This window comes from Ammodytes marinus, assembly GCF_949987685.1.
Source record: "Ammodytes marinus genome assembly, chromosome: 4".
Lineage (NCBI taxonomy): Eukaryota > Metazoa > Chordata > Actinopteri > Uranoscopiformes > Ammodytidae > Ammodytes > Ammodytes marinus.
The window spans coordinates 18,222,272-18,248,688 of NC_137233.1; the positions used below are offsets into that span (position 1 = coordinate 18,222,272).

Below are 26,417 nucleotides of genomic sequence, written 5' to 3' on the forward strand. Positions count from 1 at the left end.
TGTGCTTTGCTGTGCTCTGCAAAGTTGGTTGCTGTATAATGACCAGTTTCTCTAGGGCTACAACATGTTCTCTTGATCTCTTGTCGTCGTTGTTGTTGTTGCTGGAACTGTCCACGGATACAATGGGATTTGTCAGTGGAGATAAAGGTAGTCCACACACCACTTCTTTTTTTCTCTGCATTCGCACAGCCTCTTCTTTCTGTTAGCAACACACTCTTCGGCATCCTGCAGCTGCTTCCCATACATTTTAATATAGAAGGAAAGGTGCTGAATGGATGTGCAGATGGATTTTTCCTGTCATACTTTATTGCCAAAGTGTTTGGTTTAAGCCCCAACAAAAATCCCACATAACTTCTGTTTCGCTGCAATTGTGAATTCTATGTGGGTAACACTGTCAACCGAGTCTTTACAGTCAAAAATCTCTGTATAGCATTAATTAGAGCAAATTAATGAGGGCAGAAAGCAAACATTTTCCCAGTTGTATTTTTTAATTGGCTCAGACTGTTGTAACACTGTCAAATAACATAAGTAACACAGTTTCATCGGTTATGATACTCCTTAATGTTCATATATTTACAGGTTTTTCTTCTTCACTATTTGTTATATTTATTCTTATCTTATCTACAATCATTGGTCAGAACGGACTAAAAGGATTCCCTGCTGAAAACCCTGCGGATGGATGAGAGTATGTCAGGGGGACGGACATGCTTTACTTATGCCGCACTATTACACATAGACAGGTTCTTATTGATGGAGGCCTAGTGCCCGAAAACTGGACGGGCTCCATGCAACTTCAGCAGTCTTCTGCCCCCTGAGTAGAAACACAAGAGATGGCAGAGCTTCCTTTTACTGTATGACTTATTCATATGTGCAATGTGATGGGAATCAAACGACCAAAGGGCAGTGCTGGGTTGGCAACTCTCCCTGATCCTGCCATCTGTACATTTGGATGCTGAAACAGGCCAGTGTTTTGGGGAGCATATGGGAATCAAAAGTGCATACGTGTTAAGTACATGCATGCACATTTGCATTTCTTTCATCAAATATGTTTTAAGACTGAACAAGTCTGTTATACTCTACACTTTATCACCTTATGTTAATAACATAAAATGTAATTATTTTCATTCTTCAAAGCGATATGCCTTTTTAGTTTGGTGATCAGTGTCAGGTTGTATTTCAGGTTCAGTTCAGAAAGCCTTGGATTTTTTTTCTTTTTCTAATACATTTATTTACATAATTTTGTACTAAATCTGTTCAAATCGTTATCCCCTTTCGGGCTGAGGACAATCCCATAAAACTCAGATGTTCCCTCTTCTCATGCTCTACTTGGCCTCAGCTGCAGTCTGGCCTATCCAAATGTTGACTTTAAAAAAATAATGTTTTTATAAGAAGGCGATTGCAGATGACAGGTGAAATTTCCAAACTAATGCTAGTCAACAAACCACATACCTTTTGCACTTGATAATTGATTCTTCTCTAAAACAGTCCCTCGCATCATGGTATCGCCCCTCATGGCTTTTTCTACCATTTGTTTATTTATTTCAGTTTAATGACTTCGATGTTGATTTATTTACAGTGCTTGGGAATTTATAGGAACGTATTTTCTGCCCTAAACTTTAGCAAAGTTTGACAGTGCACTGGTAGATGTAGAAGTTTGAAGCATTTCACAAGGTCACCAGTCTGATTTCATCTCTCTGTGACCCCCGCGGACCACTAGCTCCGTCTGTTGTAGGAAAATGAAGGTATTGTTTTTCATGACTGCACCCTTTTGATCGTAGAGAAATAGATAAATCAATAGCGTGGCCACATGGTGATTGCCTTGTGGTTTTCAATGGCTGCCGACAAAACAGATTTTGCTGAAAGAAAATGTTTGAAATCCCATTTGGATCCTCTCATGGTCAACGAACAGTAAAGGAAAAAATGTAAGAGCTGTAGCTGAAGTTTAAACATTGTATCATAAACTATGACGCTGCAGCAGGAGTATTAGAGTTGTTGTCCTGTTGTTTGTGGCTTTATATTAAAACCAAACCTGAAAGAAATACAGTAGGAGCAAAAGCCAGAACATGCGTAAGCGCCAGTGAGGGCCTGATATTGCATATGTTGCAACATATTTGTGAAATCCTTTTTTTTCTCTTATTGAACCCGTTTTCATTTCCTGCTACATCGATTTAATATCCCACTGGGATCATTGAAGCTTATCTTATCTTTCTGATCCACCACCGTGTGTCTAGTCTCTGCTCTTCAATCTCACACAGGGTTATTCGTTGTTGTCAACAACACTAAACATCTCTCTGTCGGGCCTTGGTAAGGGTGTAGCTTTCTTTCATTCATTAGTGTTTTTATTCATTCATTGCCTTTCTAGGCAGTATTTATTTATTTACTGACTCACAGCATGTTAGTGCTTAAAAAGACACACTGTACTAATATAATATCTGCTGCATTTTTGGGAAGTAGTTAGTTAGACTTTTGCAATGCTTATATTGACCTTGATACTGCTAAAAGCTCTAAAATAGGTCTTCGGCCAGAGTCGATAGAGGGATCTTGTGTTCAGTCGATACTTACCACCATAGAGTGAAGGTTTCTCGACACTCACCATACATATATTATTTCAAAAAAAATCCAGCCATATTCTAACTTTTGAGTTTCTTTCCCAGTTCAGAGTCTCAGCTCAGGAGTTGAAAAGCCCAAGGCTGTCAATAGAGGACTCAACTTTACACACACCTCCTGTGTCCACAGCTGAAGCTCAGTCTTCCTGCAAATGACCTTGTGTCTTTGGCTGCAGGTCCTGTTGTCAGATGGTTGAAAGTTGTCTGGAAATCTAGTTTTTCGGAGGATTCTTTTTAAAGAAATCTTTTGACAGCCTGGGGAGGAACACAGTGTTAACCTAGTTTTCTGTCTCCCTGGAGTGACAACATGGATGCCGAGCTTTGTCACTTAGGGTGTATTCACACATGGAAAGTCCGTTAGTTCACTTGCTTTGGTCCAGACCAAATAGAATTTGGATTTTTTTGTTTGGTGTGGTCCACTTTCATATTGCCCCTTTTGCAAGTGAACCAGCATTACGAAGCAAAACCACACGTGATCTAAGGTCATTCATTCATTGGACATACATTCTGGGGTGGAGAGAAGCAGGAAGAACGAAGTAAAAACTGCGAATTTATCATTGATATAATATGGAGTTAAAAATAATAAAAATGCCTACATCTAGCCTATAAATAAAGAAGAAAAAAATCTAATTATTGTTGTTTCATATGTTTATAATATGTAGCCCTATGACAATGCCACGTTATGTGGCTTCTAGCCTACGATGTGAAACATAATTTTTACTGTATTTTTGCTGCTGGACGCGCGACTCGCGTGAAGAATAGGCTCAAACTGAAACACAGCTGATTAAGCTGTGTATCAGCTGGGTGTCAGTTCGGCGCAGTTCAGCACCAAACTGACACGGGGACAGTATTGACGGTCCCGTTGGGAAGAACAATAAAAACACACACTTCATGCAAAGCGCAGCGTGAACCTGTTGGCACTGTAGGCTACGGGAGACGCTCCTCTCCATCTGATCGCTGATCCGCACGCATCATTATCAAATGTAATATTTTCGCTCGGGGCTCCCGGTCAAACCACAACTAATCTTCCTAACAATGGCGACAACAACACTTTCCCATAATGTGAAGCTGATGGCGATTTATTAAAAAAGAAAAGAAAGAAAAGGCGCAGTGCTTCCTGCAATTGGGTCGGATCGAGTCCGGCCAAATTCACACCACAAACGAACTGCAGCAGAGTGCGTTTTGAAGCGCATCGAGACTACCTCTTCAGCTGGGTCTCGGAGCGTTTGTTTGGTCCGCCCCCGAGTGCGATTGCTGTATTCACACCTGTCTGAACAACACACTCTCACACCGGAAACGTCACAGTGCGACTGTGGTCCACGTCACATTCCCGTCTGTCACTGACGTGAAACATCACCTTTTTCGGCGTCTGCTGACGCAGAGTGGGTTCAATTCACTACAATGTAATCCATACCCGGTGATGTTTGACGTTGTGAGCTTCTTTCCTATTGGATAGTTTTTATGAAGATTTTCTGTGAAAATGGCCGACATTTTTTTTTAATTCTGGGTGGAAAATATGATTTTTTAAGTATAGTTACGCCATTAAAAGTGTTTGTGTAAACATTTTTAGCGAGAAATGTGCATTCCACTTTCATAATCTTTGCTCGGTGAAAGTGTAGGATGTTTGGTTTGATAGTTATGACGAAGAATATTTCGCTATGTAATAACATGGTTGCTATGATGGTTGCTATGGACGCTGAGATCAGCAGCTCGCATGCTGCTTGAATCATGGCGGACAACGCTTCTCCTCTCATCGTCACCAGCGCATTTCAACAGGGATATTTTTCATGACTTTCAATCTACCGGTAATGTATTTTAGTATATTGTGTCGTGCTAAAATGCACGTTATTCTTTTCTGTACTCCTGGAAGCAGAGAACAGCAGCTACATCGTTCTTTTCCTAGTTTGTATTAGTTCACAAACTATTATTTTTGATCAATTTGCCTAATTTAATTTTATAATGGCACCTTGTGAGTATTTATTGTGTTTTTGTGATCGTTGGTGGTCCTATTGTCTGATTGCATTTCGTTTTATAATCTGTTAAATGTTCATGATCTCTGATAATGATTTATTTTTATAACGTTCCTTTGTAATATTAATAATCTATTTTTACCGTTTATTTTTCGCTATCCTACCACGAGCGGGGCTCCTATTAACTTAACGATCGCTCTCTATTAATCTGTAAATGTTATTTTTTATTTATTTTTGGTGAGAGCTGATTGAGAGCAGTAGAAGTACCGGTAGGGGGCGATAATTAAATGGCAATATCAAAAACTCCCCACAGGCTCCATGAAGAAGAAACCTGCAGTCAACAGCAACAAAAACATTCCGGACTCCACCCATCCGGCCCTCTTCCTGTCCTCCTGTCCTAGACTCTCAGGTATGATTGATTAACGTGATAAAACGTGTGCTGTAGCTTCGTTTTTAGGATATCTGTCATTTTCGGTAAATGTTATTTACGTTGACGGTATCTGACGGTACGCAACCGAAAGTAACTATCAAAAGAATGTAACACTAACAAGTAGGCTATGCTATTTTAGCTTTAAAGCTAGCTGAAAGGCAAGGTAGCTTATTGAATTGATAATCAACCTATATCTGTAATTCAGAAAATATAAGTTAACCACTTACTTTGTCAGTCTGAACAAAATCTATCTTGCTCAGATTACTCCTTATTGAAAAATATTAAGCAAGTTAACACTGTGGATTGTTTGATAGTTAACTAGATTGTAGGCCAGTAGTTTAGCACACAGGTTATGGAGTAATGTAATGTTCTTCTTTCAGACAGACAGACAGACAGACAGACAGAGATGCAGACAGTTCAGTAGATTCTGGCATCCTGGGTTTAAGTCTATAATGCCTTGTTTCCACAGAGTAGAGCGGGTTGTTCATCATGGAGGATGTGCTAGATGTCGGGCTTTTGGCTCAGTTATCAAACATGTGTCTGGGACAGTAGAACATGGGCTAACATTCTGTTTTCTGTTTTCATTAGGGTCTGAGGAACCATATAAAAGGCAGAATTATTGCCAAGAATGCAGATCCTTGTTCTTTGAGTAGATCAGAAAAAAAAGTAAAGTGTTTTGGATTAGTCTTATCTAGATACATTTTGCATGCAGACTCCAGGAAGAGGTAGCTGTTAATCATGTAAGATATTTGTATAATTTATTTCAGATAGAATAATACTAGTCTTAAATGGTGCTCACATTAACAAGTGAAACACCTGGATATAATGTGTGTTATGGAAATATTTTGTGAGAATCTATATATGAATATATACACTCACCGGCCACTTTATTAGGTACAGCAGTTCATTTTCTTGTTAACACATATAACTAATCAGCCAATCACATGTCAGCAACTCAATGCATTTAGGCATGTAGACCTGGACGGGACAACTTATTGCAGTTAAAACTGAGCAACAGAATGGGGAAGAAAGGGGTTTTAAGGGACTTTGAACATGGCAATGTTGAGGGTGCCTGCTGATCTACTGGGATTTTCACTCCAAACCATTTCTAGGGTTTACAGAGAATGGTCTGAAAAAGAAAAAAATATGCAGTGAGCGGCATTTGTGTGGACGTAAAATGCCTTGTTGAAGTCAGAGGTCAGTGGAGGATGGGCATACTGGTTCTAGATGATAGAAAGGCAACAGTAACTCAAATAACCACTTGTTACAAGCAGGGTATGCAGAATACCATCTCTGAACGCAAAACACGACCAACCTTGAAGCAGATGGGCTACAGCAACAGAAGACCCCATCGGGTGCCACTCCTGTCAGCTAAAAACCGGAAAATTAGGCTACAATTATCACAGGATCACCAATATTGGACAATAGAAGATTGAAAAATCATGCCTGGTCTGATGAGTCTCGATTTAAGTTGCGACATTCAGATGGCAGGTTCAGAGTTTGGCATAAACAACATGAAAGCATGGCCCCATCCTGCCGTGCACCATCAACCATGCCATGTTCAAACTTCAAAGTCACCTAAACCTCCTTTCTTCCCCATTCTGATGCTCAGTTTGACTTCAGTACATTGTCTTGACCACGTCTAAATGCCTAAATGCATTAAATTGCTGCTATGTGATTGGCTGATTAGCTTTTTGTTTTTATAAGCCTCTGAATAGGTGTACCTAATAAAGGGGCCGGTGAGTGTATATACTGTACATATACATTCACACAACATGTGTTATGTCTTTTTTGAACAGTTGCGGCGAGACTAACTGGTGGCTAAGAACAGAAAACTCTGTCAAGCGATACAATCAGCAGGTGCCAGAGAAGAAGTGCATAGAGGAGATGATGGTGGAAAGACGACTGTCCGTGGTGGGACATGGCCATGGGAAGTGTACAGCAATGGTAAAGAAAAACATCTGAGTGATTACATTTATTCAGAAAATTAGTTTATATGTTCTTGATTTTGTATTGCAGCGAGAGGTGTAAAGAGTACTAAAACATTCTAATAAAGTAAAAGTACAATAGCTATGATGACATTTTACTTACTGTAAGTACAAGTTCAATTATCAGTCTAAAAATCTACTCAAGTAAAAGTAGCTGCTGTGTAGTGCAAAAAAGACAAGGGGAAATAAAAATGGCATGTATGCAACGCTACAGTGGCAGTTTGCCACTATACTTCAAACAAAACATACTAAGGTCAAAGTAAAATTGCAGATTGTATAAACTACTCAAAAAGTAAATACACTAAAAAAACTACTCAATTACAATAATGAGTAAATGTAATCCGTTAAGACTTCTGCTTGCAGCGTACAGGTTACAATTTACTGTTGGCCATTATGAGAACTCTTTGTATGATTTCAGAATTCACAAACATCCTCACTAAGAAGAAAAATCTTCTATGCTGAAAGAGCAGCTGAAGAAGACAAGCTCTTGGTCCTTAAGGAGATGAGACAGCACTGCACCTATCTCAGAGGCTAGCTGATGTCATCAGGAAGCTGATCGTAGAAATGCCTGGAGGAAAGAACTATGGTAAGAACATGGTGAGCACACAATGGAGGTCTTCTTATGCTATTTTGAGATGGAATTTAAGTCAGTGATCTTACTTTGGTCCGATTCTAACCTGGCAAGAATGACTGTTCTAATTGTTCCCTGTTTCATTTTGTATTTCCTCCTAGGAACTGATGAGGGACTGCAGGTGTGCTGACAATAACCGGCTCCTTAACACCAGCAATAGTACACGAGATCATCTTGGACCTCTCCTGGTCCACTAACACCTCCAGTCTGCTGAAAAAGGCTCATCAACCTTTTTCCTGTGGACACTGAAGAGACCCCACCTGTTTTCAGCTGTACTGATGAACTTCTACCACTGTGAGATCAAGAGCATCCTGACCAGCAGTGTCACAGTCTGGTAAGGTCACAGACCGTAAGGCGCTAAAGCGCATCACAGGGTTTTCAGTTCCTGCCATTGAGGACGTCCAAAGGAAACGCTGTCTTCTGCTAGCTCACAGCATCCTTAAAGACTCCTCCCACCCTGCCCACAGACTGTTTGCCCTCCTGCCCTCGGTAGATGCTTCAGAAGCCTCTGGACCAGAACCAGCTGACTGAAAAACAGCTGCACATCACCTCACTCACACCCATCATCGCCCCACTACTCCTCCTGGTCATACACACACATCTCTTTTCCACCTGTATTTGTGTATTATAGTAGGTTCATATCACTGCAAAAAGTTATCAACCTGTACAATTTGTCCATATTCTATATATCTGTAATCTAGTATATCATGATCACTTCACCTTAATCTGTATATTATAATCCTAAAAATATACTTATATGTATAGCATTTATTTATATGTATAGTATCCCATTAATCCAGCCATCCATATATACCCAATAATTCACATTTTTGTCATCTGTACATCTTGTAATTACATGTACTGTACTTAGCAGATTCCTGCACGTTCTGCTTATTGCACTTCTGGTGAGATGCCAATTCTCTATAAAATTTTGTTGCACTTTGTGCAATGACAATAAAGAGATTCTGATTCTCTGATTCTGATTCAAATGTGTGATGACAATAAAGTTAAATCTCATCTTTCCTTATTTGCCTCATTTGTTTGTTGTTTTGACTGTTTTTGAAATGCGTCCGTGGATCCCTTGTAAATGACCTATATAAATGAAATATATTATAATTGTTATTATCCTGCTAGACACATGAATGGTTGATGATGGGAATAATTATTAAAAATGGACATTATATCTGTCTGAGAATCATATTGAATGCAAAATCGATTTAACCTTTGCTTAATGCAGACTAACTGTTAAATCTATGAAGGTCTATCTAATCTCCGGAATCATACTTAAAGTAAAAAAAAACTATAATGTTATTGATACTAATTAAACCATTTTATTCATGATAATTCTATGGAATCCCACAGCTGTCTCATTTATATTAAAATATTATATTAAAGCTTGCTCTTTTGTGTTGGACATTAATACATAGTTTTGGATAACATTGACTCTTCAATCTGAACTCATTTGTAATATAATAGCATTAGATATAAACTTGAATGGTCATCATTTACTCTTTAGCTCTGCTGCTAGCTTACAGCTTCAACTGCCAACATTTTTCCAAATTTGAGTTGCACTGATCTGCACCGTTCATTTTCTGAAACCACATTATATGTTATCAAATTACAAATCACAGTTACACATATATAGACCAAAACCATAAGAACGTTGATTAATCCGTTTTGTCATTAAACGCACCACAGTTTTTTTTACAAGCAGCAGTTAGAAGAACGTCTAAATAGCACTGATGAATGTATAGGCCTATATTTATATGTGACCAACATATGTTGCCACATAATGTAAACAAATGTGTTAAGTAGTACTTTCTCAGTTGAAAAATGGGCGGAAAGTTGTTTTCTAAACAGAATGTCACAATCCTCAGCCTAAACCGCAAGAACAATAAAAAACTACAAACACAGGGAAATGCAATACGCAGTAGATTGCAGCGCCATATTGGTTGTAGTTCTAGTGTGTTTTCCCTATTATATGAACGTTTGACCAGGGAACTTGCAAGTATATTATATGTATTTGGTAGTGTTAAGCACATATATTTGGTCAGATTTAATTTTTGATATTGTTAAGAGGGTGAACTCATGTTTTGACCCTACTTAATGGCTCCCAGTGTATTTTTTACTAAGGTCATGATAAAGGAGGTCAATAACTTTCCAAAATAGTTAATCTCATGTCTCTATCACTTTTGGTTGTTTCCCTGTAAGCCTTCAAACGTGCTTCAGTTTCAAGGTTCAAAGGGCAACCCCTAGGGGTAGGTTACGCCCACAATGTTCACAGTGACATATTTGTAATCTCCTGATTAAGACCTTTCCAATGACGTATTCATTGTCTTCCTACGACAAAGTTTTAATTTTCATCACTCTTCATGCGAAGCCCCTTCTATATGTACTTGTGGACACCCTGTTTGTGCCAAGCTGTATAGCATCAGTCAAAAAAGATTTAAGGGGTATTTAGTTATTAAATGTGTTCAAGATATTGATGGTTACCTTATCCACAGTCATGCTTTTCAATTTGGACCAGTTTAGACCCAAATTAACCTGTAAACTACATTCTGTTTCATATCAATATGTTCCCATTCACTTAAAGCCATTTAGTCATTGTGTGAAAAAGGTGAAAAAAAATATTATGACTGATTACATGCAAAGTGGGATCTTTATTTGTTTATCATTGTTATTATTATGGCTTACAGCTTATGAAAACCCCAAATTCAGAATCTCTGAAAATTTTAATATTACATGAAATCAATGAAAAAGAGATTTTAAATACAGAAATGTCGGCCCTCTATAAAGTATAATCATACATGTGTACTAAGTACTTGGTTTGGGCCCCTTTCGCATGAATTCTTGTCTCAATTCCAATGAATTTTCCATGATATTCTAATAATATGAGTATCACCTGTATGTCTGTGTGCAGCAACACAATACATTTTTAATTAACCAAGATATGAGCCTTAAAAGTACAAGCACAAAGTAAAAGGCCTATGCATGACGTTATGTGATTTACTGATTTACTAAGGGCTATTGACGACTCTATTGAAGAAGCCTACAGTCTGCTTATTTTAAATAAAATACAGCAATTGTCTTTTTGTATATCATAGTTATATATGTACTATAACTATACATGTTTAATCCACAGAGACTGGATTTAAACACCTTCTACAAGTCAACCATATTCCATATATTATTTTGCTTAATAATTCTTGTATAATCCCTAAAATACCACAAGGGAAGAGATTTTATGAGACTTAACTGCTCTCTAAATACATGTTTCTTATGTTGAGAAAATGAAATAGAATACTTGGAAATGTGTGTTTAATATATTTTCAAACAAAGTACATCTTTAAACAAACATGTGAAGCTGTAACTTTAATTTTGATGCAAAAAGAAAAGACAGTAGGACTTAATGCAATTATAACAAGTGCTATCCATGAGGCATCTCGTCTCCTCGTCATCACAGCTTCCATTCCCCCTTTCAGATGAAAACAAAGTATCGGCAGCTTACAGACAAACTAGAGACACCATGCCTAAAATCTGATGTACCATATAATAAACTTCAAATTACAGGAAAGATACACAAGATTATGATTGTATTTAATTCCACTGTGACAAAAGGACAGAAAAAAAAAGAAATATGAGGCTTAACGCCGGCCCTCCACAGAGGAGGAACATGGTAAAATGGCTCTTCATTTAGGCTCCAGTAGCTAAAAACCTGTACACCATCCTTATTTTTGTAATGCCATTGGCAAAGACAGATGAGAGCAGACCTTTTCGGTAACACTTTACAATAAGGGTACATCGATTAACTGTTAATTAGTGCTTAGTTAATGATAATAACATTTAACATTTAGTTCATCCTCATAAAGCATTAACTAACTGTTAATATTTAGTTATTGTGGGTACGTTTATGCTTGGTTAGGCATTGTTAACTAATGCTTAGTTAAGAATGAACTAAGCATAACATTAAGTTAAGGCTTAGATAATTCTCCTTTTCAAATACTAGCAACAAATACAGAAAGGACACATAAATATCAAAACAATCCCAATCTGGGGCGTTGAGATGAATTCGAGCCTTCAGCATCCATCTGCCACCCACTCCAAACGGCCATTCTTTTCCACTGCAACACACAAACAAGGAGATATAAATGAAGATGTTATCTTAATGCATTTTACCTGTACCTTTCAGACCTGCCGTGCTTTGTTTGATTAAAACAAACTCAGGTTTTTTTTCCACCTTTGCTGTGGTAACTGAAACCCTGAAACATTAAGTTCCAAACAAACTGGTGCGGTTCGTAGTAATAATGTGATCTGACTGCAGGAAGCACTGACGTTCTCACGTGGCTTATGCCACTGAATTTTGGTTCTTCTCCAAACATTAACCCAAACTGTTGATTAACCAATCAATGGATCATTCTCACATCTGGTGAGAACCAATTAAGTGGAGCTATGACGTTTTAAGCCGCCTTAACATTCCCTTACCTGTTTTAAGTCAAAAAAGTGGCATATGGTCCCGGCAACTTTCTCATGCCGTGTTGTCATATTGGTCCTTTTTCACAAAAATCACCCTTTTCTGTTATCATTATATATCAAACTGTACAATTTGGGCAATTTGAACTTTACCATGATCAGAAGTACTCAATCTGTAATTTTGTGAAACTTTGCTGTTTGTGAGCATTGACTTGCTAGACTTTCTATTGAATTATATAAAAAGGTAAAGTCAAGATGACATTTCACTTTGAGAGAAAATATAATCAATTGAGCTCAAAAGCTGATACTAACCCTGCGTTCCAAAACCCATACTATTTACTATGGTAGAAAAAATATTTAAGATGTTCCAATTTTTGTGGCCAGATTTAGGTTAGTAAGCAATACCCAAGATTGTTAGTGTTGAAAACAGCATCCTATTTGGGTGATTCTGAGCCATAATCCGGTGCGCACGTGAAGTGAAGTCACATCGACTAAAGGCTGTAACATACTCCGCGAGAAGAAAGAACAAAGTTCTCGGTGACAGAGCTGCGAGAAGAAAATGACGTCATTTTCTTCTCTCAGCTCTTGTTTAGCTGTTCTCGCAGCTTGTTCTCGACACATCACCCGGGCCGAACTTTCTTCTCGCAGCTTGTCCGAGAACTACTGTGTGATTGGTCAGTTTGAAGTCAATGAGGAAAGCGAAGTGAAATCAGCTGGCGCTACTGAGTCAAATTTCCATGGTAACAATGCGCCGCGGTGAGGAGTTCGGCAGTTGAGTTCTCGTGAAGTATGTAATGTCAGACCAGAAAGAACTTCTCGCAGCTCTGTCACCGAGAACTTTCTTCTTTCTTCTCGCGGAGTATGTAACAGCCTTAAGCCTCCATATGATAACAAACAGGGATGCGACGGATTTAAAAGCAAGAGGCAAGATCAAGTTGCAATGTTATAAATATGTTATTTAAAATAAGTAAAAGTATGTCCGAATAGTGTGCCTACTGTATCCCAACTAGTTTTTTTTATCTTCAGATGTGGAATTTAAAATAGAGAAAAGAAAGAGTATGCAATTCGGAAGGCAGGGTAAGCCTGTTTCTAAGTATGTCATTTCTGTAATAACAAAATATGAAATTATTGCCCGAGCTCATTTGCATACTAAAGTCTAGAACGTTTGGCTAGTGTGACCACGCCATCCGTATTGCAGCACGGAACAGCCCCTTGGCCACGGCACACATGGGAGAGGTGTGCCGTGGCCAAAGTACAGATGCTAATGAGATGACACGTGCACACGCACGGATACGCAACCTGAGCTGGATGACGTAGTCCATGCGCGACCCTTCTTCCCCACAATAATTGTAAACAATGGCGGCAAGAGGTTCACGAGTGGGTTCCGGTGCGATCGCGAAGTGGAGAGTTTGCTAGAAAATTGGGCCGGTGACAGTATTCAGTCGCAGCCATGCTCGCAGCTGGATAAGACCCACAACATTTCGGAGGTGTTTGGGGCAATCCACGACTACTGCTGTTCTCGATTGTTGTTCTACTAATTCTGGCAGCGAGTACGCTTGGTGATGACATATGTATCGTATTACGACGTGATGACTTATGTATGATAGAGCAATCGTGCCCGGGCTGCGGCCTTTGGGAGCAGTGTGACCACGGGCCAGCGAGGGAGTGGGGACAATCGTACTGGAGCACGGAACAGGCAAACTTGCCTAGTGTGAGTGCGCCCTTATATATCTATGTGAAACACCTAACAGCTATTGACACCATTTGTTTGTCAAACTGTACTTTTCTGTACTACTTTGTAAAAAATGTGGGTATCTCTTTTTCATTTGACAAAATATGTTGACAATTAAAAATAATTAAAGTACATAAGCACTTTTGCAAATCCAAATGGATTGAATACAGGAATGAACATGCTTTGAATTAGTTTACATTTGATCAACTTATCAAGCACATTTCATTGGGGGTTAAACTTAGTTACAGAAGTCTAGATAAAAGATCACTTTTGCATACCTGCTTCAAGAAAGACAGATGAATTCTGGAAGTGCTTTTAGAGAATTGGATCATTCCGCCAGGAGGTCAGAGGGCTGATCTTTTTGGTCGGTAGGTCAGGTCTGCTGGCTGTCCAATTGAGGTACTGGTTGATTAGGCAACAGCAGGGCTACCTGGACATGTGGGGCTGATGGTTCCTGTACATGTTCTGCAAAGTATGTGGAGTTTAACATCCATTGGAAAAGAACAACATTTTGAGTGTTATAAACAACATTAAGTTTAATATTTACGCTGAAAGAGCATTAACCCAAATAGGAAGCAATCAATACTCAATATAAGATTTTCTTGTTAAAAAAAATCCCTTTCTTGACTTCAGCAGATAACAACTTAAGAATATTTTGCATTATTGTACATTGATGTTCTAAAACTTTCTATTCAACATTAACAGTGAAACAAATATAGTGCTGAGGGCTTCTCATACTTAAAAATAAGTAAATTCATATGAATGCTAGTGTAATAAAAAAACACATGGAGACATGGCATCAACTATTAACATTCCTTTTATGAATATGAATAGATGTTACCGTTAATAACACATATGCCCTCCATTCTTTCAGGAAATGCTGATGATGTCTCTGAAAAATGACAACAGAGAACATACACCCAGCCTTTGGAATTTCTTTCAGATTTAGCCAGGAAAAAAACGGTCTCAATCCCAGGGCTTGCAATTTCTCCACCTAAAAAACATAGACAAACAAAATGACGGACAAGAATGTTGAACTCAAGCAAGACTATAGCAACAACATGTGTTAACAATACATGTCTGGAATCACTCTGGAGGGTAATAAGCAGCTGTAAGGAAGTAGCTCACTGCTATGCCACTCACCTTGGGCTGCAGACTGCTGTAAGCTCCATGATGACCAAGTAATAGACATGAACCCTTGATGCCAGAATCTACTGAACTGTCTGCATCTCTGTCTGTCTGTCTGAAAGAAGAACATTACATTACTCCATAACCTGTGTGCTAAACTACTGGCCTACAATCTAGTTAACTATCAAACAATCCACAGTGTTAACTTGCTTAATATTTTTCAATAAGGAGTAATCTGAGCAAGATAGATTTTGTTCAGACTGACAAAGTAAGTGGTTAACTTATATTTTCTGAATTACAGATATAGGTTGATTATCAATTCAATAGGCTACCTTGCCTTTCAGCTAGCTTTAAAGCTAAAATAGCATAGCCTACTCGTTAGTGTTACATTCTTTTGATAGTTACTTTCGGTTGCCTACCGTCAGATACCGTCAACGTAAATAACATTTACCGAAAATGACAGATATCCTAAAAACGAAGCAACAGCACACGTTTTATCACGTTAATCAATCATACCTGAGAGTCTAGGACAGGAGGACAGGAAGAGGGCCGGATGGGTGGAGTCCGGAATGTTTTTGTTGCTGTTGACTGCAGGTTTCTTCTTCATGGAGCCTGTGGGGAGTTTTTGATATTGCCATTTAATTATCGCCCCCTACCGGTACTTCTACTGCTCTCAATCAGCTCTCACCAAAAATAAATAAAAAATAACATTTACAGATGAATAGAGAGCGATCGTTAAAGGCCTACTTCACCGGTTTGAATATGAAGGTGTATTGAATTCTGAGATCCTATGTAGTATAAATGTGCGAAAAAAATTGAAATCGGTTCATCCTAGCCTGAGAAAAGGCCTTCTCGTGACATCTGTGATGTCACGAGAAGGCCTTCTCGTGACATCACAGAAAGAGAAATATAGGGTTAAAAAAAAAAATTACTTTGTAAATATTACTGTGATGTCTTTTACTGTGACATCACAGTAATATTTACAAGTACGTTTTTTTTTAACCCTATATTTCTCTTTCTGTGATGTCACGAGAAGGAGAAATATAGGGTTAAAAAAAACACTCTTTCTGCCTTTTCTCAGGCTAGGATGAACCGATTTTAATTTTTTTTGCACATTTATACTACATAGGATCTCAGAATTCAATTCACCTTCATATTCAAACCGGTGAAGTAGGCCTTTAAGTTAATAGGAGCCCCGCTCGTGGTAGGATAGCGAAAAATAAACGGTAAAAATAGATTATTAATATTACAAAGGAACATTATAAAAATAAATCATTATCAGAGATCATGAACATTTAACAGATTATAAAACGAAATGCAATCAGACAATAGGACCACCAACGATCACAAAAACACAATAAATACTCACAAGGTGCCATTATAAAATTAAATTAGGCAAATTGATCAAAAATAATAGTTTGTGAACTAATACAAACTAGGAAAAGAACAATGTAGCTGCTGTTCTCTGCTTCCAGGAGTACAGAAAAGAATAACGTGCATTTTAGCACGACACAATATACTAAAATACATTACCGGTAGATTGAAAGTCATGAAAAATATCCCTGTTGAAATGCGCTGGTGACGATGAGAGGAGAAGCGTTGTCCGCCATGATTCAAGCAGCATGCGAGCTGCTGATCTCAGCGTCCATAGCAACCATCATAGCAACCATGTTATTACATAGCGAAATATTCTTCGTCATAACTATCAAACCAAACATCCTACACTTTCACCGAGCAAAGATTATGAAAGTGGAATGCACATTTCTTGCTAAAAATGTTTACACAAACACTTTTAATGGCGTAACTATACTAAAAAAATCATATTTTCCACCTAGAATTTAAAAAAATGTCGGCCATTTTCACAGAAAATCTTCATAAAAACTATCCAATAGGAAAGAAGCTCACAACGTCAAACATCACCGGGTATGGATTACATTGTAGTGAATTGAACCCACTCTGCGTCAGCAGACGACGGACAAAGGTGACTTTCACGTCAGTGACAGACGGGAATGTGACGTGGACCACAGTCGCACTGTGACGTTTCCGGTGTGAGACTGTGTTGGTCTGAAAGATGCGCACCGAAGGTGGAAGTGCACCTGAGTTCGTTTCAACCGAACTAAACACAGCATGTGTGAATACACCCTTAGAGAATAGACTTGTGGCTATGTATTTCAGGTGTTTGCCTTCTAGCTGTTAGTCACTCTGTTGTTCTTGTCATGGTACGAGTTCCTGTGCTGGTGCCTGGAGAGGAGTTGGATAAAGAGAGGGGAATAAAAAAACAGAGCCATTTCAATGGGCATCACTGGTACATATTATACTAACTAACAGGTTCGGAGGTCACTAGAGGATTATAGTTGCGACTCCAACATGTGAGTATAGCTCTCAGAGATAAAAGGGAAGAACCCTACTGTTTTAAGTTCAGCAAAGTGAGCATTACTTACTTTATCACAGGAAACAAATAAACTGCTGTTTTTGTTGACTGATGAGATGCTTGAGATGTTTGAAGACGCAGCTCGCATCCTGAGGTCCCTTTTACGAGGCTCAAGAGTGCAGCTTCCAATTGAAGAGATTCTCTTGACGAGCATCTGGGACGGGTTAGGAGAGACTCAGGATGCTTCTGTCTTGTCTAACGAGTGTTTTCTGTCACTGCAGTCTTGTCATCACTATGCTGGAGTGGGTCGGGTGTGTGTGGTGTCTTGAGTGTTTAAGTGTAAGTTCAAAGTGAAGAGGTAACGGCTAGGTGAGAACGCGGAATACAATGTTGTCAATCATGCTGCACAACAGAGCTGAAAATGAACATTGAATTTTTAGACAGACAAGACCACTCACAACGCAAGGGCCCGTGGAATTCCATGGGCTATGTGTGTTACAGCTGTATTGATGCCCAAATTGATCCAGCAGGATGCTGTGAAAAAGCTCAATTCATCCGTCTCAAAAGCCTTCAAAAAGTTTCTGTGAGGGACCTTAACTGAATCAGGGCTTGTTCACATGTTCTTTTTTAGAATTCCTGACATAATTATGGCAAGCGGATTCTTGTAAAAAATGCTAATGTGGCCTTTTGCTTGAAGAATTCAGACAACTGCAGAAAGCTTATAGGCCATTTATTGTTTTACAGAGGAATGCAGCAATTAGTTTAATAATTGATTAATCCAACAATTAACTGATAAATCCTTTAGCCTATAAAATAAAAATAAAAAATAAATAAAATAAAACAACCCTTAAAGAATACCATTCATAGAGTCCACGCCACGGTCATTTTTCACTTCGATTGTTTTGTCTTATCAGTTGTCCAAAATCCATAGGTATTCAATATCTCTCCTGTTGAACTGTATTATATGAAAAAGAAGCACATCCTTGCGTTTGAGAGATTTGAAACCTGAGACACCTTTGCCTTTAAAAAGGACAATTAATTGCCCTAACGTTGCAGCTCTTTTATATAAAGCATTGATTAAAGAAAATAACCTCCCGACCCAATTCAGTGTGACACACTTAGCCCATTGATGGTCGGCCCTTTTTTCAATATCTCTTCTGCTCCTCCTGCAGGTGATGAAAACATACCACATGTACCACACTGAGAGCATCAGTGCAGAGAGCAAGCTGAAGGATGCGGAGAAGCAGGAGGAGAAGCAGTTCAGCAAGTCGGGAGATCTCAACGTCAACCTCCTGCGCCACGAGGACCGCCAACCGAGACGCAGCTTCGTCAGGAAAATTGAGAAGATGAAAGAGAAGGTGAGTACGTCCAAGAATGGATAGTGTTTGTTTATGTGCATGTATATTATCTAGCGGCATTCAACTTCAGTTCTCTTGATAAAAATTCTGAACCATCAGTTTGGTATTTAGACCAGCTGAGACATTTATGCTGCTATAATTAGTATTTTTATAATAACAATGCATGTATTCACTAAAGGGGTCGCTCACAGTGAAGAACCCATAGATGAAATTAGCACTAACAAAGCTACAGCTCTCCGGAGCTTAAAAGCTTCTCTAAGCCCATTGTTATGGTATTAGGACCGGCTACTTCATTGTTTAGTCCACCCTCGTACAATCATTCTTGGTCAAAGTAGGCAGTTGTTTTGACGTCATTGAAAATGAGGGTCACCCCTCAATTGGTCTCTCGAGGATAAATAAAAGTTAAATGAAATGAAAATGATTAGCCTGCCCATCACTACAATGGCAAAACAGACATTGTTAGTGAATAGCTGGTGAACATAGCAAACAATTTGCCCAGAGGTCAGAAATGGCATGTATACAGTTGCATATAAACTTGTCTTCAATGGCCCAGGTGACCAACATATCTGTAGTTGTGGGCTAAGCCATCGGAGCTGCATTAGGAGGTTAGAAAAAGTGTAAGTTATTTTTTATTATTATTTTCCTTTATTTATTCTCGAAAGATCAATTGAGGGTTACCCTCTTTTACAATGACGTCGAGACAGATACACAATATACAATGAGAATACACAACAAGCTTACAAAGAGACAACAACAATTAAAACATTCAGATCAATTGAATATAACAGAACAATAGCCTAATTAAAACAGTTACAAGTGGAGTGGGGCTGATTCAAAATAATAACTTTAAATTGGTTAACAGTTATGAGTGTATTTATTTTAATTTGATGTTGTAGGCTGTTCCAGGAGTCAGGGGCACTGTGGCTAAAAGCAGTTTTACCAAGGTCAGACCGGGCGTATGGAACATATAACATGAGCATTTCAGTTGAGCGGGTTTGATAAAGCCCATCTGAAATATGCAGCATTGTTGTCAAATAGAGTGGCAGCTTTCCGGTCAGGGCTTTATATATAAAAATATGCCAATGTGCATCACGTCTCTCTTTAAGAGAGGACCACCCAACCTTTTCATATAAAAGACAATGGTGAGTGTCATAAGCATCTCCTGTAATGAACCTTAAGGCAGAGTGAAAAACGGAGTCTAGGAGTTTAAGACATGATTGAGATGCATGCCTATAAACCACATCACCGTAATCAAGGACAGACATAAAAACTGCCTCAATAATCCTTTTCCTACTGAACAACGGGAAGGTGGCTTTGTTCCTATAAAAATATCCAATCTTTTGTCGCAGACGACAGACACGATTTTTTATGTGAAATTTAAAAGATACTTTTTCATCTATCCAGATGCCGAGATATTTATATTCAGTGACTCTTTCAATTTGAGATGCATTATTTGTATGAATATTAAGATCATTAAAATGTATAGTTCTTGCTCTGGAGAAACACATATATTTTATATAAGTGGAGAACCTGCTCAAAATGCTGGCTTCACTTGGAGAGTGTGTGTGAGTGGGATAGACCAGCAGACAGACGGCATTATAAGATCAGAAACTCCTCAGTATGTGTCTGCACTCCAGAAACGCACTAAGCAAACGGAAGTACTCCCTGCCAAAAACCCAACTCCCTTTTCATCTTATGCAGATTTTTAGTTTGTGTAAAGTCTTCTCTGCCAGCAGTGTGGGGCTGTTGTTCTCTGGAGCACGCTGGTACTTCAGATGCACCCATGCATTTTTGATTCTGAATCTTCTTATGGAATGTTCTCATGCAAATGAAACTCCCCATTATTTCTCAGGTGCCGGAAATCAAAAGGCTGTCAGAAACGACATGCTGGTATCCTCAGAGATACTGCTTGGCTTGGGAGCTGAACACTATTTATATAACACAGTGTGGCAATGAATATTCTTATTTCCCCCCTTGTTTCTAGGCCTGACTTATTTCAATACTCTGCCTCCCAACAGGTTGCACAGGCAAAAGGGAGACATACAAAGGAATCTTTTTTCCTCTAGCCTACTAATGACATATGCATCATAATGGGCTTTGTGAAATTGGAAGTAACATATTTTTGCACTGTGAAATATACAAACAAACCATTCAAATAATGAGCTAAATGTGTCCACTTCAGAACTAGTATACTACTATGCAGTGTCTGAATCACTGTGTTGATAAAGGGAAATTACTTTGTCAATGTGCTTTTCAGTACAAATGTCACCTAATGGAAAATGCTTTTATTTTATTACTATTCCCTTGTCCTTAGCGATACAGGCCCACATATTAACCCATGTTTGTTAAACTATGATTGAACACGAAAATACAGTCAATACTTTTTATTTTAAACGAAAAGTTGGACATTCTGGGAATTACTTATTACATATTTATTGACTATATTTATTTGCTTTCGGATATACACTTCCATGTGTGTATGGTGAATATGTACCTTTAATTTGCATCGTATTGTTTGTTTCAATTCTGTTTTTGTACCAATTACACAAATCATCTGTAACGTACTAATTAGTTAAACATCAGAGGGGCTGGTAGTCAGATGAACAACAACGCTTTTTACAGCAAAAAGTCAAACTAATCCTGTAATGATACATTTCAGTAAGCCGCTGAACTCTTCATACATCTATCTTAAAATTAACAAATGTTTAAAACCACACAACTTACCAAAGCTAGAGCCTCTTTTAAGTGCTTCTTTGTCAGCATCCCCCTCTGATCTTCAGCCTCTGGTACTCTGGTGTTTAGGGACATAATAATGACTCAATGCTAGCCTGGCTGTGCCACTTAGCACGTTACTATCTAGAGGCAGCTTCTGTAGAGCCTGTTTGCTCCAAACTGTCCCTGCCGTCTCCCCACCTGTCTGGGGGATCCCAAAGCTGCTGCAGCTGCCTGAACACAAACTCAAAGCATCGATACAGCTTGACTTCCCTTCACTGATGGTTTTTTCTCCCTTTATCTGCTCTGTCTCTTCTCTCCACCCCAGAGGCAAGCCAAGTACTCAGAGAATAAGCTGAAGTGCACGAAAGCCCGGAACGACTATCTGTTGAACCTGGCAGCAACGAATGCAGTCGTGGCAAAATATTACATCCACGACGTCTCCGATATGATTGATGTAAGTATCCGAGCTATAGGCTACACGTCTTTGTTTACGTCGCTCAGCTGGGATTTCTGAAGTGTTGATTTAACTCTGCAGCACTGTCGCTCGTCTCACCATCTGCTCCTGTGTCTCATTCGCTTCTCCGCCTGTTAGCTATTTGTTTTCAAGCTGTTCTGTTGGCCCCAATTGTATGCATTTGCCATGATTTTCTCATAAATAGTTTTCTGCATAACAAGCTTTACACTGGTTGACTGACTGTCGTTGACATGGATATTAGTACAGCAATCTGTAGTATCGCGCTGGTGTGGAAGGATCATTTAAACTGATGATTTGCTCCGTCACTATTTTGCTCTCTTTTTTTTCTCTGCCTCATCGTCATTGGCTTGTTTTTGTCGAGGCTGCCTTTGGGTGATTTGCTGGGACAAACCCAGCATGTCCTTTGTGATCGTCTGCCTCTTAATTGTCGCCAAGTAAAAAACACAACCCGAGACACACACACACACACACACACACACACACACACACACACACACACACACACACACACACACACACACACACACACACTTACTCACTTTCCCTCTATTTGCTATGGTCTCTCCTTTCAATTATTTTCTTCTTTTAAAGTAGGGGAAGCTTAACGAGAAGCTATAGGTGTGTTACTGCAAGTGAATCTATAATTGTTACCTTCATTATTACCCAAAATATCCCAATTTTATACACTTAGAAAACCTACCTCTATCACTTGAATTTGAAGTCCCTTGTATTTGAATTATAGGCCAGTATCACAGCCAGAAAGTCTGATTGCCAGCGTTCATAAGGATGACTTTGTTTAGCAAACCACTAATGGTTGGAAGTCGGTCAAAGTCAGCTGGTGAGCAGAGGCTGTGTGTCGGCAGGCATGAATGCGGTCAATGTGGTTGGCATTGGGCCCTCAGCCCCCGGGTGACCAGCTACCAGCTTACCCTTCAGACAAACAGACCAGAATGAAGATTTAGAAGCCTTTATTGGCCATTATAAGATGAGACTATTGGAAAGGCTGCAAATCTATTCCTTTAGTAGATGTGCATTCATACAGCTTCCTCTTCAGGGAAGAGCGATTTTGCGTCGCATTGTAATCTCACTGTCATTTAAAAATGTCATTGTCCCTTTTGTGTTTTTATTCCAGTTCCACTATTAAATAATACATAAACACAAACACAGATTGAGCACAACAGAGACTCAGTTTCATTTTTTTTAATGTTTCAGATCTGTTATATGTATTTTAATTATTGTACTCTGTGCTGTTGTGCTGACAAGTCATGTCTTTCCAAAATTGTGTTATGTGGATTGTTTTTTTTTTCTTGTCTCTTGGAATGCTGCATAATGTTTTAAATCGTTTAATTTTGGCATTGACTGTTGAAGAGCAAAAACCAAGGTTGATTGATCCTTCTCTGTAAAGTAATTCACTGTCACGAAGGCCAATGTCACAGAATTTACCAGACATGACAAATGGAAGTGAATGCGGGCTTTGTGGCTGTCGATTTACACACACAAAAACCCATTAATGACACATTTCTGTCACTAATGTTCACCTTGTTAGCCATTTATTCTGCATGTTTTTCCCCCTTCTCCTCTGTGTGCTAATGGCCCGGTTGTCACGTTTCTGCTTGAGGCCAGACCACCATACGGCACCACATTAACCACAGTGATAGATGCACATTTTCCAGGTCAGGCATGATAATAAGGTGGGCCTCAGTGAGGTTTCTATAATATAAAGAACATTACTTGTAATTCAAGACAATAGCTGTTGAAAGTGTATCAATAGTTCTGTATATCTCTGCAATATGAAGTGTGATGGTGATATAGCTGGACATACTGAGTCCCTGATTCATGACCGGCCACGCCTCTTTGTTGGACTAGATGGAGCCAGTGTCTTGAAACTGAAAGGTCCATGTTATCCCAAAATCCTGCTGAGCTGTGCAGGGAATGGGATTGTGAGCATGACTGGGTTTTAGCTGCCACACTGTGTGGGGGCACAGGAGGAGAAAGGCTCCGTTTGTCATGTCAGAGTAACTGCACACCACACACCACACACCAAACCAGACGCTCAAGCAGCAAGAGGTCAGCTTCGGCCGTCAGCATCTCTGACTTTAAAACTGTTGAAGTGTAACTGCAAGCAACATGTTGAGGTTTATTCGCCACACTGCCTAGAACTGACAAAATGACAGTGATGTCAAGCGAGGCTGGTCAGTGGGGTCAGCACGATTATCATATTTAAGCTTGTGGGAAGATGAGAAGCTTAAACCTGAGCATGTTTGAAGATGAAATACATAATCAACACTCATGCAAAGATTTACAGGTGATACTCGTATTATTAGAATATCATGGAAAATGAATTGGAATTGAGGGAATAATTTTCATAAGCTGTTAGCTACAATAATCAAAATTATAACGAATAAAGGCTTGAGATATCTCACTTTGCATGTAATTAGTCTATACAATATATTATTTTCACCTTTTAAGTTGAACTACTGAAATAAATGAACTTTTGCATGATATTCAAATTTTTCGAGTTTCACTGGTATATGCTGTATATCTGAGTGGGTGCGTGTGTGTATATACATGTACAGTATGTTTGCACAGTTCTAATGAAAAAGATGTGAAAAAAAGAGGTATCAAAGGATTTTGGATTAAATAGTGTATCTAATCTTTCCTCACCCATCATCTGCTCCTCTGGGCTGCTGTAGTTATGAATGCGTTTTCACTCAGTTTGCTTCTTTTAAAAAACAAGCTAATTTGCTCCCTTAAGTCTTTAGTCTACTGAGGCACTTTGACTGAGGGGTGCAATGAGGCTTGTGCACCAAAGGCGAGAGTCTACTTCCTCAGTGCTAAACTATGCTAAAGAGCGTTTACTTAGTGATTCACGGAGCTGTCAGTTGCCTCCAGCTCCCTGTAAAACCACCTCACCACCATCCTCTGCCTAATGAGGTTACTTCATACAGCCCTGTGTGATAAGGCTCTGTAATTATCCCTGGTGTCCTACTGTTCCAGCTCCCTGTAATTCTGTGAACTTCTATTTTTGAGAGGTAATCTTTTAGGAGGACGTAATTTGGGATTTATTCCATTAAACTAGGTCTGGACATGATGGAAGGTTTTCAAACTAACAATGCTCTACAGCTGAAATGAGCACATTCACATTCTTCCATATTCCCTGATTAGGTTATATTGATTTGTCAAATCAAAGATCAAATTGACATCGGTTGAAATATATTTTGCTAGTTACTGCTACCTTCCCGTTTTGCTGGAGTGATGTAGAAGTGTACCTTTGGGGTGTGGTCTGTACACCTTGACATCACTGTTGGTTGTGGTTACAGATGCGTGTAACATAGCACACTTGTGACTTTACCCAAAACACTGGTGAAGCACAATTCTTCTGGTGTTTATTTGGTCTTAACTATTTAAGAACACATTCAGCTTTTTTCCCCTAGTTACCCTTTTTTTTAAACAATTTCTTGAAGTGTTTTCCTTGTTGTTTATAAGATATTTTCTCTCCACAGTGCTGTGACATGGGCTACCACGCTAGCCTGGCACGCACCTTCAGGACCTACTTGTCTGCCGAGTACAACTTAGAGACATCGCGCCACGAGGGACTGGACATCATCGAGAATGCAGTGGACAACCTGGACTCCCGCAGTGACAAGCACAAGATCATGGATATGCATAACCAGGTGTTCTGCCCTCCAATGCGCTTCGAGTACCTGCCTCACATGGGAGATGAGGTGAGACGCTTGAAGGCGCTGCAGCAGCTGTCGTGCAAGCTTTTGTTCATCACTTTCTTCTACTGAAATAGTATGGTAACTCTTTGAGCTTGAGATGGGTCCATTTTGTCTGTTCTTCTAACACGTGTGTGTGTCTGCCGTCTCAGGTGTGCCAGGTGAGCGCGCAGCAGCCGGTCCAGACTGAACTCCTGATGCGCTTCCACCAACTGCAGTCTCGCCTAGCCACGCTAAAGATTGAGAATGAGGAGGTGAGGCTTTGTGATGGCTCTGTTTCTGTCCAGCAGCAACCCCCCCCCTCCCCACACACCACCACCTTCAGCCCCAACCCCCTCAAAAACAGAATGCCCTGTCTCATTTTCACCAGAGCCAAGTAGGAGGGCAACATCACCATCTGTTCTCATTGCAATTACTCTCGTATGACCCCTTTGCTCTGCGGGGAGCCGAGAATATATTTATATTGACACAGTGCCAATATTTGTCCTGTCTATGAAGTTACATATGTAATTGTTTATAGTGTGATGAAGAGTGGGACTTTCTCATTAATAGCCGCTGGCAACGAAGGTGCAAAATGGAGGTGATAACAACCAGGGCCTGTTAGACTCTCCTGTGCCAATGTGTGCCTCTCCCTGTCTGCCTGTGTGTCTCCTGCTCTGGAGGATAATGGACGAGCCATGCCGTTACTGAAAATGAGCTGTATCAATCTCCGCCACCCTAAACAAAAAAAAGCCTCCTTCAGTGATTTCACATACAATTTGTTACTTTTTCCCAGACACTGTTCCTTTTCATGTCGCTCTGGACTGATAAATAAGATGCTGCAT

At 39.4% G+C, this 26,417-nt stretch overlaps 1 protein-coding gene and 2 long non-coding RNA genes across 3 annotated transcripts in view; 2 read left to right on the plus strand and 1 right to left on the minus strand.

Moving 5' to 3' along the window:
- The window catches only part of srgap3 (SLIT-ROBO Rho GTPase activating protein 3), a 72,909-nt gene that overhangs the window by 31,084 nt on the left and 15,408 nt on the right, over positions 1 to 26,417 (plus strand). The window contains exons 5-8 of the mRNA XM_080026384.1: positions 18,499 to 18,684; positions 21,725 to 21,853; positions 25,378 to 25,599; positions 25,746 to 25,847. Of these exons, the coding sequence (XP_079882510.1) occupies positions 18,499 to 18,684; positions 21,725 to 21,853; positions 25,378 to 25,599; positions 25,746 to 25,847 (639 nt within the window). The remainder of the gene's footprint in view (positions 1 to 18,498; positions 18,685 to 21,724; positions 21,854 to 25,377; positions 25,600 to 25,745; positions 25,848 to 26,417) is intronic.
- LOC307249587 lies at positions 4,926 to 8,619 on the plus strand. The gene is made up of 4 exons (XR_013844839.1): positions 4,926 to 4,985; positions 6,806 to 6,953; positions 7,413 to 7,580; positions 7,727 to 8,619. It is a non-coding gene; the product is annotated as an uncharacterized lncRNA (long non-coding RNA).
- LOC307249588 lies at positions 10,995 to 15,605 on the minus strand. The gene is made up of 5 exons (XR_013844840.1): positions 15,472 to 15,605; positions 14,971 to 15,070; positions 14,669 to 14,821; positions 14,106 to 14,292; positions 10,995 to 11,746 (listed from the first exon to the last, which is right to left on the minus strand). It is a non-coding gene; the product is annotated as an uncharacterized lncRNA (long non-coding RNA).